Source organism: Protopterus annectens, chromosome 5.part0 (genome assembly GCF_019279795.1).
Source record: "Protopterus annectens isolate FY-2018-M chromosome 5.part0, PAN1.0, whole genome shotgun sequence".
Taxonomy (NCBI): Eukaryota; Metazoa; Chordata; order Ceratodontiformes; family Protopteridae; genus Protopterus; species Protopterus annectens.
The window spans coordinates 1,451,330,149-1,451,345,631 of record NC_056735.1 but is presented as its reverse complement, the minus strand read 5'-3'; the positions used below and the strand labels follow the sequence as shown (position 1 = coordinate 1,451,345,631).

Here is a 15,483-nt window from a genome sequence, read left to right as displayed (position 1 = left end):
TCAGATAGACAACAAATGTTCGAGGTGTGACGTGGAAAAAAAGTGCTACTTGAGAACATAGTTTCTGGGAGTGCGGTGGGTTGATGGACTTTAAGGATTCTCTGCAGGATGCACTGCCGAAGACGATGGGTTGGCGGATTGGTGTGATGAGAGAGGATTTTTCTGAGCTGCCTAGACATAGCCTTGCTATGTCTAATTATGGTGGCTGCCAAAAAATCAATTACTAGAAAATGGAAATCAGAATTTAAACAGACTATATTAGAAGTAGTGAATATAGTAATGGAGATAAAACAACCGGAATTGAGATCTTTAGAAAAGGGTAAAAGCAAACTGCATAGGAAAGAAATGGGAGTTGTGGGAACAATACTTACAGGGGAGGAATGGGGTTTAAAAGAAGGCAGGGCTTAAATGAGGTATGTAATGTTTGACTGAAAACGATTGGATAGATTATAAGTGGTGTATAATGTTTACAACTGGGAGTCAGTATGATTTGTGATGTAAAATGTTTGCAACTGGGATTGTTGGTGTGATTTATTTGTATATGTATAAATGTATGATTGCTTGTGTTGTAATTGATGGTTTAATAAAGATGTTTCTTGCCTAAAAAGAGGGGGTCAGGAATTGAATAATTTATGTAATGGTGCTTAGGTTATGTGAAGTGTAGCATTATACAACGACCCCCCCATTAATATTCCAAAACGTGCACGCTGATTGGTCAGCATGCACATTGTAAATCAGAGTTATAGTAATGAAAAAAGGTCTGGTCGCCTGGACTTTTTCCATTAGTATAACTCTTTTTACAGCAACAGAGAACGCAAGATCTCCATTGCTCTTTAGACACTGTCTCGCTATGTTAAAGGAGTTTAACATAGCGAGACAGCTTTAAAAAAAGCAATGGAGATCTTGCTTTCTCCGTTGCTTTTTTCAAAACTGTCTCGCTATGTTAAACTCCTTTAACAAAGCGAGACAGCTGTAAAAAGCAACGGAGATTCTCTGTTGCTTTTTTTTAAAGTTGTCTCGCTATGTTAAACTCTTTTAACATAGTGAGACAGTTTGTAAAAAGCAACGGAGATCTTGCTTTCTCCGTTGCTTTTGCCCACAGCTCTGATGTACTGCGTAATCATACGCATGCGCAGTACATCAGAACTGCCGCAGAATACCAGACAGCTGCGGAAGGGCAGCAAGGAGGCATTATACAATGCCATTATTTAAGAAAAATATATATAATTTTTTCTTAAGTAATGTCATTGTATAATAGCAATAACCCACTACTGGGTGTGGGTAATGCTGGATTTACCCATGGTTGTCTTCGTTTGGCCACTCGGGCTTCGCCCTCATGACCAAACCACACCAACCATGGGTAAATCCAGCATTACCCACACCCAAGCGTGGGTTATTAGTATAATATACATGAAGTATAATATTTGTTAATGTTAATTTGTTAATACAATTTGATTACATATGTATAAATGTAAATTTGCTTATGTCACAAGTGATAATTCAGTAAAGGTGTTTAAAAAAAATGATTTGCTGCCTTTCAAGCAAGGAGCATAAATTTTGGTCACTGAGTGACCCTGTGTCTTTCCTGAAAACTTCATTTGAATTTGTCAAGCCATTTTGTAGACAGTTTTTTTTTTTTTTTTTTTAGACAGGACAAATTGCTGAAATGTGTTAATAGAAGGTTGAGTATTATGACATATGTTTGTTAATTTTGCTACAGAATGTCATAGATTTTCAAAGTTGTAATGCCATCGTCATTAGACTGAATATTTTATGCTGATTCAACTCCAATAAATTTCCGACTTGTAAGCAGGGTGAAGCCTTGCATGGCCCAGAATGTTGTGTGCGCGAGTGTGGGTATGTGTGCATGCATGTTGAAAATGAGAGCTCAGGATTTTACGAGGTGTTGCATGAGATGACACAAAAAGTCTATTCAGATTCAGGTATTCCAGTCCCTGCATATGGCTATTATTGTTATATTGGCAACTAATGTCACTTATTTCATAACAAACTTGTCATCTAACCAGCCAAACTCACTTCATTCCATTCCTTCTTTGATGCTTCCTGTTTTGTTGGAGCCACAGTGTTTACCTCTGGCACTCGTCCCCACCTTCCAAAACCCTGTTTGTCCTTAGTCATAGGTAACTTGGTTCCAGTTTCACACTGTTGTAATAACAGCCTAATTTTCTAGACTCCAGAGCAGTCTTCCCTATGAGAGCTTTACAGTACTCATCTCCTTACAGAGGAAGCAAATTATCACGTCTCACTAGCATTGTTGCTGCAAAAAATGTTCACATTTATTCATTCTGTCAGCCGTTTATTCTGTTACTTGCATTGCCACATTGCCTGCCTCCTATTCCAGTAGCTGATCCTCCAAGGAGAACAATGGAATTTCTTCTTTATGGTTTTATCCTCAACCCCCCAATTCAGAGTTTTTATTATTTTCTCTTTTGATCAAATTTCTACTATAGTGTAAAGTACTACCCCTTGTGTCCCTTGGAAAAGGGTAGTATAGACTTAGTAGGACATACTCAACTTTACATGACAAATAAAGGGAGGGAAGGATGGAGACTGACAGCACTGCTAAAATGTACAGAAATAGGAATAGTGAAACTGCAGTGTTGTGTGGTATACCTTTACACTGATATTTACATTAATATTGGAGGCAGACTTGCTCATTGTGTTACATAAAGGGGAGGAAAACTTGTGGCAGTTGTCTGAGTGATGCTTCACGGACAGAGAGAGAGAGCGTTCAATTCATCAACAGAGCACTAGAAATGCATGCATGGCCAACAGTTGTGTAAGAGGGGAAGGAGAGATGAATTACTGAGCTCATTTGGTAAACTTTGAGGGAGGATGCTGTTCCCACCCATAGGTGTGCGGAAACTTAGTCAGAAAAGGAGGAGGCATTGCAGGCCTTAGGCATAGGCCAACTAGGCATCCACCTCTGGCAGTGGTGATTTTTCAGTAATCTGGATGGTGTAGTTAAAGCAGGATGGGGCATAGGGTGGTGTTGGGGGATGCTGTGGAGACCTTTCGCCTACGGCGCCAGTTGACCAAAGGCCGATCCTGGGAGAAGGTACAGACTAGTGTCATGTTGACAGATAGGGCTGATTTTCATTTCATTACTGTAAACTATAGCAGGCTGCAGTTTACTGAGCACAGTTCCTCAAAAGTCTAGTTTGTAAATGTGTAGGTGATCTTAATAAAATATCTGTGATCCAGAAGTGCCAGATCACAAAGCTAATATTACTTAATGTAAGGAGGACAAAGCACTACACACTGTCCATTTTAATTATTATTGTTAATAGTGTTGGTTAGCAGTAATCAGTTGACTAATGCACTGTTTACTGACGCATTCAAAACTGGAGGTTTGACTTATGTTCTATGATATCCAGGTCATTAGTTTTCTACCCTTCAACAAAGACTCATTGTGTAGATCAGGCCTGGTTTTCAGTTGGTAGCTTAACTTGATGTTCATAAATCATAATGCGGCCTTTTGTAACATGAGTTGATGAAAAGAGGGAGTCTACCTAAAATATCCTATTAGTAAAATAGCAAGCAGCCTTTCTCTGGTTTAGCTGTGAAAAGTAGTGTAATATGAGCTCACACAACACTGCGATGTTAGGACTAGGCAAAGCTGGAGGATATTCTCACACTAATATACAGACCAGCTTAAAAATCCCCATTTGTTTTTTTTACTGTCTCTGTGACTATGTGCTGTCTTCTTTTGATAGGAACTTGAGCAAAAAGCTGAGGAGGAACGAATTCGAATGGAGAACATTCTGAGTGGCAACCCTCTAATGAACCTTTCAAGCCAGCTGCAAAGTCAGGCACAAGCAAACTTTAAAGTAAAGAGAAGGTAAGGTACCGTTCCATTGTTTGCTGTTTTGATTTGTATGAAAATGTTAATAAAGGCAATAGTACATTTTTAAATCAGTCATACAGTTTTAGATTACTGAACAAGGCAGTCAGCTAAGTTGGAAAGCACTTAAACTAAGAATCAAACTTTACAAACATTAAAACATAAATGTTTCTTATTCATATTGTGGATGGTGTTTTCATAGTGGAGCAGGCTTACCCAATTACATGAATAATGAATTCCCATTCTTGATATGCTGCACTTAAGACTGTTTCCTGTATATTTTTATAAAAGTTACGCACGGCTACTTTTACCCTGTATTCCTTAGTATATTACTGTAATGTTTCTGTTTTAGGTGAGGAGGTTGGACCCAGGGTTCATTTTTCAGTTAGGACCCATTTGCAGTTTAATCAGAGATAAGGCATTTTGGACAGAAAATGTATTAAGAAAAGCAAATATTGCTGCAGAGTTTACTACTGCAAATGCCAGCCATATGAATAAAAACACCTAACTGAGGCCTTGATGTAACTTCATTTTATAATGCAAAAAGAAGAGTAACAGACCAAAGAAAAACTGATGATGTCATTAGTAGTTGCATACAGACAAAGCCATTCCTCAAATTAATGCAAAGAGGAGGATGTTGAAGTAGCAGTGAGTTCCAAACCTTATGCTCAGCAGGAGAGAGAAGTCTTTTTGGTGAAGCATTCAAGGAAGACTTGGTTAAGTTTAGGGTAAGTCAGTTTTGAAGACATTAGACGGGTAATTCCAAGCTGAGCAAAAGTTGTGATTCAGTATGTTTGTCATTGTACTAGAGACTAATGTTCTTGGGGTGGCTGGTAACAGGTATGCTTTTTGCATTTTTGGCGCAGTGATGTTGTAGCCTCAGTAATTTGAACCATAAATTGGCTGATCATATTTAGTGCCACTTGCATGTGGTGACATTTCAATAGGGAGCCATTCAAACTGATCATATTTAGTGCCACTTGCAGGTGGCTACATTTGAATAGGGAGCCATTTGCCTGATGAGTAGTGATCTGTCTTAACAGTCAGGATTATATGCTGCAGGTGTTAAGTTTGCACAGCTGATAAAGCTTTCTCTGACTGCTTGACACCTTCATGCTGTCCTGTCATGCATCTCTGTTAATCTCCAGATCTTCACTGCCACTCAGAACCCCCATTCTTGAGCACGCATCACCATCTGTTAGAGTTTATTTTTTGAGAGAAAAATCTGTCTTCTTTGCTGCATTTCACTTCATTGAGTGGACTGTTAGTAAATCATCCTTTTTTCCTCGCTAAACTTCTTTTAAGCAGTTCTCCTTTCCACCGTCAGTGCTGTGAGCATTAGACCTATTTGGCTACAGTGCCAAAGCCCTTGTTTTCCAGGTTTGTTTGCAGTGGTGTCAGTTTGCCCACTGAGAGGCACACACTGGACTTTACATTTCAAGCAAAGAGGCATAATACATCCAGCTATGCCATCTGTACAAATATTAAAAACACTGCCAGGAAAACAAGGCGAGAAAGGCTCCAGAGTTTTCTTTTGAAAAGGGGCACATTGGGTAAATGCTCTGCATCTGACCCAGGTTCTTTATTGGACATTGATGCTTGGCCCTTGATGTCAGTGTATCCTTCCCCCTAAGGATAAGCTGTTGTACAGCAATAGGAACACCCTAGTACCACCACTGAAAGTGCTACCTTTGTGCGTATAGCCCCTTTAGCACCTCAGGCCAAGATGGATTCAAGGAAGTTCAAGTGTGCACAACTGGAGTTCCAGGATGAAAATAATTGATCTGATGATGTTAATCTTCTTTCCATTCATCACTGATGGATTTGGTTCCAAGGCCTCGGAACCGAGTCGGCCTAATACCAAGCTCGCACCAGCCAAAAACTATCAGCTAAGAAAATACCACCAAGGAATGGAGAACTGTACTCAACACGGTTTAATGAATAAATAAATAAATAAATCCAATACTCATAAAGCGCTTTTCCTCCAGCTAAGTAGCCGTACTTCATTAGACAAACAGAAAGTAAAACCACATCTTAATATGGAAGCAACACTCTTCCCCGCCATGCAATTATTCAACCAATGAACCTCAACAAATACAAAAAAGCTCCATCCATGTATATCATGAATATGTTAATTGATTTGAATGCACTGGTTGTTACTTCATGATATACAGCTACTGCTACTTAGCTGGATGAAAAGTGCTTTATGAGTATTGGATTTATTTATTTATTTATTCATTAAAACATGTTGAGTACAGTTCTCTGTTCCTTGATGGTATTTTCTTAGTTGGTCGTTTTTGTTTTAGTTGTACAGTCAAAAACTCTTGAGCTAAGCTTCTACCCATAATGCCATTCTCCCTGTTACCTCAGATCTCGTTTGCCACGTAGCCATAAAGCTGCGTTTCAGCTGAGCTCTCAGCTAAGTGAAAACTTTTTGATATCTCTTAGGATATTTTGTCATTTTTCTTTTCGCTTGTGGTTTATATTGATATTTGTGTCATTTTACAGCTATATTTAGACCTTTCACTCCTGTTTCTACCCCTTTGGTAAACTCTTCGAGTACTATTGGCGGTACGGCCTTCTCTCTCTACCCTTGTGGTATTCCTTGAATACCATTGTTGATATTTTTTCTCCTTTCCCTTTTATCTGACTAGTTGTGTGTTTTTTGACATTTTTCATAGATATTGTGTGTGTATATAGATAGTTTAGACTTAGAGATAGCAGAATTTGAATTTTTTTTCTCTAGTATTCTACGTGGATTGTTGTGTGTAAATTTCATGATGTCTGATAAAAAGGGCACATCAGGTTTTAAACATTGTGCTTCATGTAAGGGTAAACTTCCTAAAAGTGACTCACATGATGATTGTGTTTATTGTTTGGTGGTGCCCCATCGTTCGGTGCAACCTCCCTGTGTGATTTGTCAAAGTTTCAATCAGCGCACTTTGAACGAGACCAAGAATAAGTTAATCCTGAAGGGCCTACTTAAGTCGCCCTTTTCAGAGGCCCTTTCCTCGACAAAGGTTTCATCCCCTCCAATCAAGGATAAGAAAAGGTCCCACTCAGTTCCCTCTTCACCATCTGGTGACCAGGGCAAATCTGTAAAGCCTAAAGTGCCAAAACTATCTTCGGAGCATAAGTCATAAGTCTGCCTTGTTGGCACTGACCTCTTGTGCTCCAGCTACGGCTATTCCTATGTCAGCGCCAGTTATGGCTCCTATACCATCTCCGGCACTGACTATTGACCTCACAACTACTATGACTTCGGCACTGAGTGCTGCTTTGGCACAGTGCATGCCTTTGATGCCTGTCTCGGCAATTACAACTAAACCTTTCGTGTTGGCTCCGAGTGCCCCTTCGGCGCCGAGCCCTTTTATGGCCCCGATAAATACGAATTTGACTGCACTACTTCCAGTCACCAAACTTGAGACATCAGTGCTAGTAGATTCCACACCACAGACACGATACTCTCCATCCACAGACCCATTTCTAGAGCTGGTGTACAGTCTGTTCCTAGAATGACCTGACACCCCGTCGGGATTATCCACTAGATCCACCAGGAGCCTTTCAAAACTGGATGTGGTGCGTCTTGTAGACCAGCTGTTGACAGCCAGGGGGATACCCACTCCTTCCAGGACCCATCCTCCTGCAGGACTTGGGTTGACTTCTCCACAGACTATATCCTATTCTCATCCTTTGACCATACTGGTTCCAAAGCCTTCTGCTCAGACATCATTTTCAGAAACCCCCATCTCTGCACCTGTAGTGAATCTCACTGGGGCTCCAGGACTGTCCCTTTGGTCCTCGCTTTCTGCTGAACCGGTCCTTCCTCAACCCTGTGATTGGGCTGCAGGTGTCTCGGTTCGTGGCATGGTTCTGGGTGTTTCTACAGTGCTGTCCTTAGTGCCGGGAGTCCTGTCTGCAGAGAGGTAGCAATTTTGGAAGATGTCCCTACCGAGGCAGAGGGGGTCCACGTAATCAGGTACCCAGGGATTCTTTCTCTGGGCAGCCTTATCAGCGCTCCTGAAGAGTGGCCTGATTGCTTTCCTCTGGAAGTAGTCAGGGGTCATTTCTCTGCGCACCAAGTTGCCTGGCATTCAGTAACCACCAATCAGGTGCAGAATATCATAACCAGAGGTTACACCATTCCCCTCATTACTTATCTAAAGCTTCCAGCAAAACTTCCTGACGTTCCACCCAGTCAAAGGGAAGAAGCAGCTGTGGAAATAAACAAGCTGTATCAAAAAATAGTCATCCAGTTAGTCCCACCAGACCAACGCGGATCCAGATTTTACTCAAGATTCTTTTTGGTGCCAAAAAAGACTGGGGACTGGAGACCCAGTCTGGATCTCAGCAATTTGAAGAAGTCTGTTGCCCAAACCAAATTACTGATGGTCACGGTTCAGTCCATTCTCCCTTTTCTAAGGGAAGGTGATTGGATATGCTCGATAGACCTCTGGGATACGTATTGCCACATCAAAATGGACACACGTTCCAGGAGTCTTCTTCGCTCACAGCTAGGAGCCAGTCATTACCAGTTTTGTGCTCTGCCATTCGGACTCTCTTCATCCCCCAGAGTGCTCACAAAGTGCATGGCAGTAGTTACAGCTCAATTGAGGCTGCAAGGATTCTGGGTGTTTCTATATTTGGATGATTTGCTCCTTACCGCCCCCCACCGAGCAACTTTTGGTAACGGCCCTGCAATATACGCTTTCACTGGCGAAACTTTTGGGGATAACTGTAAACTGGGAAAAATCCAATCTTGCTCCTGTCCAGAAGATGGAATTCATCGGAGCAGTCTTCAACACCCACTCTTGTCTGGTGTCGCTCCCAGCTCACAGACTTTAGAGATTGAGGCTTCAGCTCTGGGTGATGCTCTGTTAACACAAAGACTCAGTGAGAGAGGTTCTTCAGGTTTTAGGATCCATGGCAGCTTCCATACCAATAGTCCCTCCTCTGAGGAACAGGATTATTCCTTTCCCCCTTATGAAGATTCTGTTGCTGAAGATTCCATTCCCTCAGCTTCTCCCCCTGAAGACTATTCCTTTGGGGAAACCTTACATACCATGAGGGAACATTTCCACTGGGAAGGTCAGGACTACTCCGATTCAAAGAAAAGGCTCAGAGAGTTTCTTTTACTTCCCCAGCACAGACCACTTGCTATCCCTCCAGTTTTAGACATTGTGGATGATGTTTACTTAGAATCTAGTCTAAATCCAGATTCTCTGCCTCCTGCTCCAGCCAAACCAGATAGATATTATAGAGTGCCTGACTCACACAAATTCCTTTACAAAAGCCCTGTTGCTGACCCAGAGACAATCTCCCAGGGTCCCAAAGGGGCTAAGGCTTCTATGGCTAAAAATCCTGTACCCTCTGAAAGGGACTCCAGGGCACTAGATAGGTGGGGGAAGAAGGTTTACACCTCAGCTACTCTAGCTATGAGAGCACTAAATTGTCAATTTCACATGCTGAAATAGCAATTCCTAATGTCTCAAATAAAACAAAAGATGAGCACGCATCCTCAACAGTTTGAATTCAAGGAAATGCAGGATCTGTTGCATGCAGCTGAACAGGTGGGCAAACATACTTTACACTGTGGATTTGATTCCTTGGAAGCTTCTTGTAGAGCAGCTATTAATGGGTCTGTTATACGTAGGCATGCTTGGTTAAAGGAACAAACTCTGCCTGATCATGTCAAAGCAAAGTTACTAGATGCACCCTTACAGCAGGATGTCTTATTTGGGGTTAAAGCCGAAGAGGTTTTAAAGAAAATGGAGGATAAGACAAAATCTATGCAGACAGTCAAAGATTTCTTACAGGTACAACCCCCACGCTTCAGCAGAAATTGGCCAACAAAAAATTGGTCCTTTCCAGCTTCTGACAGACCACAGTGGGGTAAATACAGACGCCCAAGGGGCAGAGGACAAGCACAAATCCCTTACAAACCTCGCCAATGGAGCACTGCAACACAGAAGGGAGGAGAAGACAGGTCCCAAACTACTAGAAGACAAACACAATGACTTACACCTCAAACTGCCAAGCAAAACTCTCTTGGCAGCTCCCTTGGGAGTAAAATTAGCACTTTATTCAGACAACTGGTGCATTGTCACAAAGGACAAATGTGTCCTAGACATGATCTCACAAGGGTACAGATTCCATTTCCACACCTTGCCAAGGATAACAGGAATGCCAAACCTGCCACAAAATCAATGGGCAGAGGCTCAAAAACAAATTACAGCTCTCATGGACATGAGAGCCATTCAGCTGGTACCTACACAGGAGCAAGGCCAAGGATTTTACTCAAGGCTCTTTCTAGTCCCCAGAAAGGACAATGCTTGGAGACCCATTCTGGACCTTTCAATTCTAAACACCTTCTTACAAGTACCAAAATTCAAGATGCTAACACTACAGCAGCTTCTTCCCATGCTGGGCAAGAAAGCTTGGCTAGTAACGTTGGACCTCAAGGAGGCATACCTGCATGTCCCTATCAGACAAAATTGCAGAAGATACCTCCGTTTCATTGCAGGTTCAACCCATTACCAATTCTCTGCACTGCCCTTTGGCTTATCTACTGTGCCCAGGGTCTTCACAAAATGCCTGGCACCAGTAATTGCATACTGCAGACAGAGAGGAATTCAAATATACCCATACCTGGACGACTGCCTCATCCAAGCAGAAAGCAAGGACGTTCTCTTACAAAATCTGACCTTTGTAAAACACCTTCTAAGTTGCCTAGGGTACCACAGTAAACGAAAAGAAATCAAAACTAGTGCCCTCACAAAATATGACATTCCTGGGTGCCAGCTTGAATACAACGGCCCAGATGGCTTATCTGATGCCAGACAAACAACTACAACTAACTCAATACTTCAAAATAATGGCAACAAAGACCCAACTCCCTGCAAGAAAAATTCTGCAGGCCTTGGGCTTCATGGCATCTTGCGTACTACTAATACCATTTGCAAAAGTGCATATGAGGAAATTACAGTGGTACCTGAAAAGCGTATGGACTCAACACAGCTACAGCTTGGAAACAATGATACCTCTCATTCCCTGCCTTCAACAGGAGTTTCTATGGTGGTCACAGGCATGTCACCTCAACAAGGGTCAGCCTTTCACCTTACCCCCAGCCAGGCAAACTATGACAATAGATGCATCGGACTATGCCTGGGGGGCACACATGGCAGGACGATGCGTTCAAGGCATATGGACTGCAGATCAAAGGAATCTGCACATCAATCAAAAAGAAATGCTAGCTGTACAGAATGCTCTGACAGCCTTCAAGGACCTTTTCCATCCAGGACAGCTTATAATAAGGACAGACAACACCACAGTAATGTGGTACATAAATATACAAGGGGGTACACACTCCTACCCTGTATGCAGACAAGCAATGACCTTGCGGAACACAGCACTGACCTACCAAGTTCAATTACAAGCTCAATTCCTGCCAGGAAAAAAGAACACATTGGCAGACGACCTAAGCAGAAACATCATGGATCCCCACAAGTGGAAAGTGGATCCACAAGTATTTGCAATGATAACTGAAAAATGGGGCCGCCCAGACATAGACCTGTTTGCCTCCCCCCAAAACTATCAGCTATCAAAATTTTGCACAAGGACATTTCACCATCAAGCTTGGAAAGTGGACGCACTCTCATTCAGTTGGAAAATGCTGACAGTATATGCCTTTCCTCCATTGCCCCTTCTCACAAAGGTGCTGCTGAAAGTCAGAATGGAGAGACCTTGAATTATGCTCATTGCCCCAGACTGGCCACGCCAGCACTGGTACCAACTACTAAGGAACATGGCCCAGGGCCCACCATGGATTTTACCACAAATTCCTCATCTGCTAATACAGCAAGGCAGTCAGATTCTACACAGCCAGCTCAAAACCTTAAATTTGGCTGCATGGCACATCACCTAAGCAACCAGCCAGCCCCTCTTTCACAAGCTGTTATGGATGTCATTCTGGAGGCCAGGAGACTCAGCACCAGGAAAGCCTATTCAGACAAATGGAAAAGATTTTGCGCCTGGAACCAAGCTAAAGGTCAGAATACCCTTCAGCCGGACATGCCTCAGATTCTACAATATTTAACTGAGATGTTACAAAAAGGACTTTCTTTTTCATCTATTAAAATCCACGCCTCAGCTATTTCAGCTCACTACAACACGGATCCTCCCTTATTTTCACATCCACTTCTAAGGCAGTATCTCAGAGGGGCCAAAAACATTAGGCCTCCCAGGAGAGCACCAACATCAACTTGGGACCTCAGTTTTGTTCTGGAAAAACTTGCGCTGCCACCTTTTGAGCCAGCTTTCTCAGCTGACTTAAAGTTTATATCATGGAAAACTGCCCTGCTGCTAGCAATTACTTCAGCCAGAAGAGTCTCAGAGCTACAGGCACTAATGGCAGTAGAGCCTTTCCTCATTTTTCATCAAGACAGAGTTTCTCTACGAACTAATCCTTCCTTTATGCCAAAGGTGGTATCCAGTGTGGCTCTAAATCAAACCATCCATTTACCCACCTTCTTTCCAAATCCACAGAACAAAGGAGAAAGACTTCTGCATTCCTTGGACATTCACAGGCAACTACGTTACTACTTGGATAAAACTAAGGTTTTCAGAAAATCTGACCAACTTTTTCTATCCTATGCTACAGCATCACAAGGAAAGCCTATCTCAAAACAGAACATTTCAAAATGGATAGGACATTGCATACGTTTTTGCTACACCCATCATGGAAAACCAGTTCCTGCTAGCATAAGGCCCCATTCCTCCAGGGCAGCAGCTACATCTACAGCCTTCCTCAGGGGGGTGCCAACCAAGGATATTCTGGAAGCTGCAACTTGGAGTTCAGTATACACCTTCACCAAGCACTATCACTTACCACTTTACTCTAAGACTAGAGCTGGCTTAGCCACTGCAGTTTTGCAGGGCCTCCTAGCCTCCTCTAACCCTGTTTGACTCCACCTTCCATCCTTAGCTTTGGGATTCTACCCAAGTGTGATGACTGCAGCAGGGTAACTCGATGAACATAGTACAGTTTTGTACCTACCATAAATGTAGATGTTTGAGTGTATATCCTGCTGCAGTCCAGGCTACCCTCCCTCCATCCCCTCTGACCTAACTAAAACCTTTCAATAACTTACATTCTGATACAACCGTTGTGGTGTATATGCTGGAGGGATGTTTTGTTTGTGCTAAACTCTTATTATTGGTACTATCTAGTGTCCACCTTTTTTGGGGGGGAGGGGGCACCTGACATCTAGGGCAAGAAAAAGTGAAGAAAATGGCGTTGGATGCCTCTTATATACCCCTGGCGCACTGACGTCAGGAAAGAAGCGACAGCAACCGACGCCGGACCAAGACTTTGGAATTCAGGCTGACTGCGGGGCCAGCCTGATGACAGGATAACCCAAGTGTGATGACTGCAGCAGGGTATACACTCGAACATCTACATTTATGGTAGGTACAAAACTGTACTATTTCTTTGTTTGGTCAAAGAAAAAGATGCTAGATTTGTACTCTGCTTCAGTCCCAGCAGTTTTACAATACCTACGTTTTTCGCAGATGGAGCCGCAGCTTCTACCGTACGAGTACATCTAACGGCTATTTCAAACTATCATAATGGATTGGATGATTCTCCCCTCATCTCGTTTCGTTTATACAAAACATTTCTCAAAGAAGTCTCTCACATTAGGCCTCCAATCAGACCACCTATAGAGCCATAGAACCTCACGTTAGTTCTCCAGTCTTTAACTCAACCTGCATTTGAGCCCGCAGCGAAGTGTGACCTCAAATTCTTGTCGTGGAAATCCCTCTTCCTGGTAGCCATCACATCTGCCAGACGAGTTTCTGAGCTTCAGGCATTATGCACCAAAAGGCCCCATCTAATCTTCTACAAGGACAGAGTATCAGTCTGGACAAATCCATCTTTCCTCCCCAAAGTTGTTTCGGACTTTTCCATCAATCAGTCTATTGACTTACCAGTATTTTTCCCAAATTTTTCTGATAAAGGGGAATACTGTCTTGGATGTGCACAGACAATTGAGATTTTATTTAGACAGGACCAAAGCAATACGTAAAACTGACCAACTTTTCATTTCCTTCTCTGGGCCTAGAATGGGAAATTCTGTCTCCAAGACCACTTCACTTATTCATTTGCAAAAGAACCTGTGCCACAGAATATTAAAGCCCATTCTACTAGATCTATGGCAACTTCTGTAGCTTTCCATTCCAGGGCTTCTGTGGATGATATCTGTCAGCAGCCACCTGGGCTAAACCCCACAATTTTATCAATCATTACAAATTGTATGTGGTCTCCAGAGTGAGAGCTGCCTTTGGCTCAGTTGTACTCAGGCAAGTTCTTCCATAAGGGCCCCCCCAAGGATCACAAGGTAGCTGGAGATTCTGTCCCATCAGTGATGAATGGAAAGAAGATTAACAACATCAGATAAAGAAGTTATGTCTTACCATAACTTTCCATCTGTGTTGTTGATCTTCTTTCATTCATCACTTCCCACCCTCCTTTCCCTGTCAAAGGCTCCTGGGGGATACTTTGGGTCCAACTGGTGACTTAGGGCATTTGCAAAGAAATGGCCTCTACTTTACTAGTACAACATGGGCAAACTCGAACTGAGGTAACTGGGGGAAGGGCATTATGGGTAGAAGCTTAGCTCGAGAGTTTTTGGCTGGTGCGAGCTTGGTATTAAGCCGACTCTGTTCCAAGGGCTCGGAACCAAACCCATCAGTGATGAATGAAAGATCAACAACACAGATGGAACGTTATGGTAAGACACAACTTCTTTTTCCATAAACTTTTTCCAAGATCCATCTTAAATCAAGTCTCGGATGAAAATGGCTTGTGTCCCATCTAGACGCTCCTTTCCTCTAGCCCCCATCACTCTTTTTATGCTGTTGATTATGAAACATTGGTTGAATCTATAGTTAAAGATCCAGGCACACCATTGGCTACCCCTTGTCCCATCCCCATTGTTTGGAAGCCGTGAGAGAGCTTATACTTAAGGGTAGGACATTCTTTTCCCTCTGTCCATGGGTTGCCCTTAGCTGCCTGTCATGTTTACTTTGATGTTACCAGTACTATGGCTTCTGGCACTGAGGCTTTTTGTAGTTGGGCTGACGCCGAACACTCTGGCAACACCTTTATGAGATGACATTAGTGCCATCACTCACTAAGTATGTTGTATTAATATTTCTGATGCTGTACTTGATGTTATATATCCAACTCTCAGCATTTTTGCCATCAACAATGCAGACATATATGGTAGCATGCTTTTGGTGTAGATTCTGTGAACTTTAGCGAGATAGACAGACTTTAGGACTGCTGCCAAGAATCGTGATGTTACAGAACACTGTTCATTGTATGGTGGCTCCATTGCACTAACAATAGTGCTACTGATACTAATACAAATGTTTCAGTTAGCTGTCTGCCTTTGCAAACAAAATATGTGGGCTTGAGACAAATTTCTCCTCCGATTCCTGTATCGGATTCTGTCTTCCAAACAGGCCTACTGCAGCCTTCTCTTAAGAAACCAAACTACAAAAGGCTCTTCCCCAGACTTTCAGGAGCCTTATCCGGAGACCATGGGCAGCAGTAG

The 15,483-nt window shown here is 42.6% G+C and overlaps 1 protein-coding gene across 1 annotated transcript in view; it reads left to right on the top strand.

Annotated features, from left to right (window-relative positions):
* The window catches only part of CWC15 (CWC15 spliceosome associated protein homolog), a 304,908-nt gene that overhangs the window by 210,718 nt on the left and 78,707 nt on the right, over positions 1–15,483 (top strand). Inside the window, exon 6 of the mRNA XM_044071265.1 lies at positions 3,738–3,862. Coding sequence (XP_043927200.1) covers positions 3,738–3,862 — 125 coding nt within the window. The remainder of the gene's footprint in view (positions 1–3,737; positions 3,863–15,483) is intronic.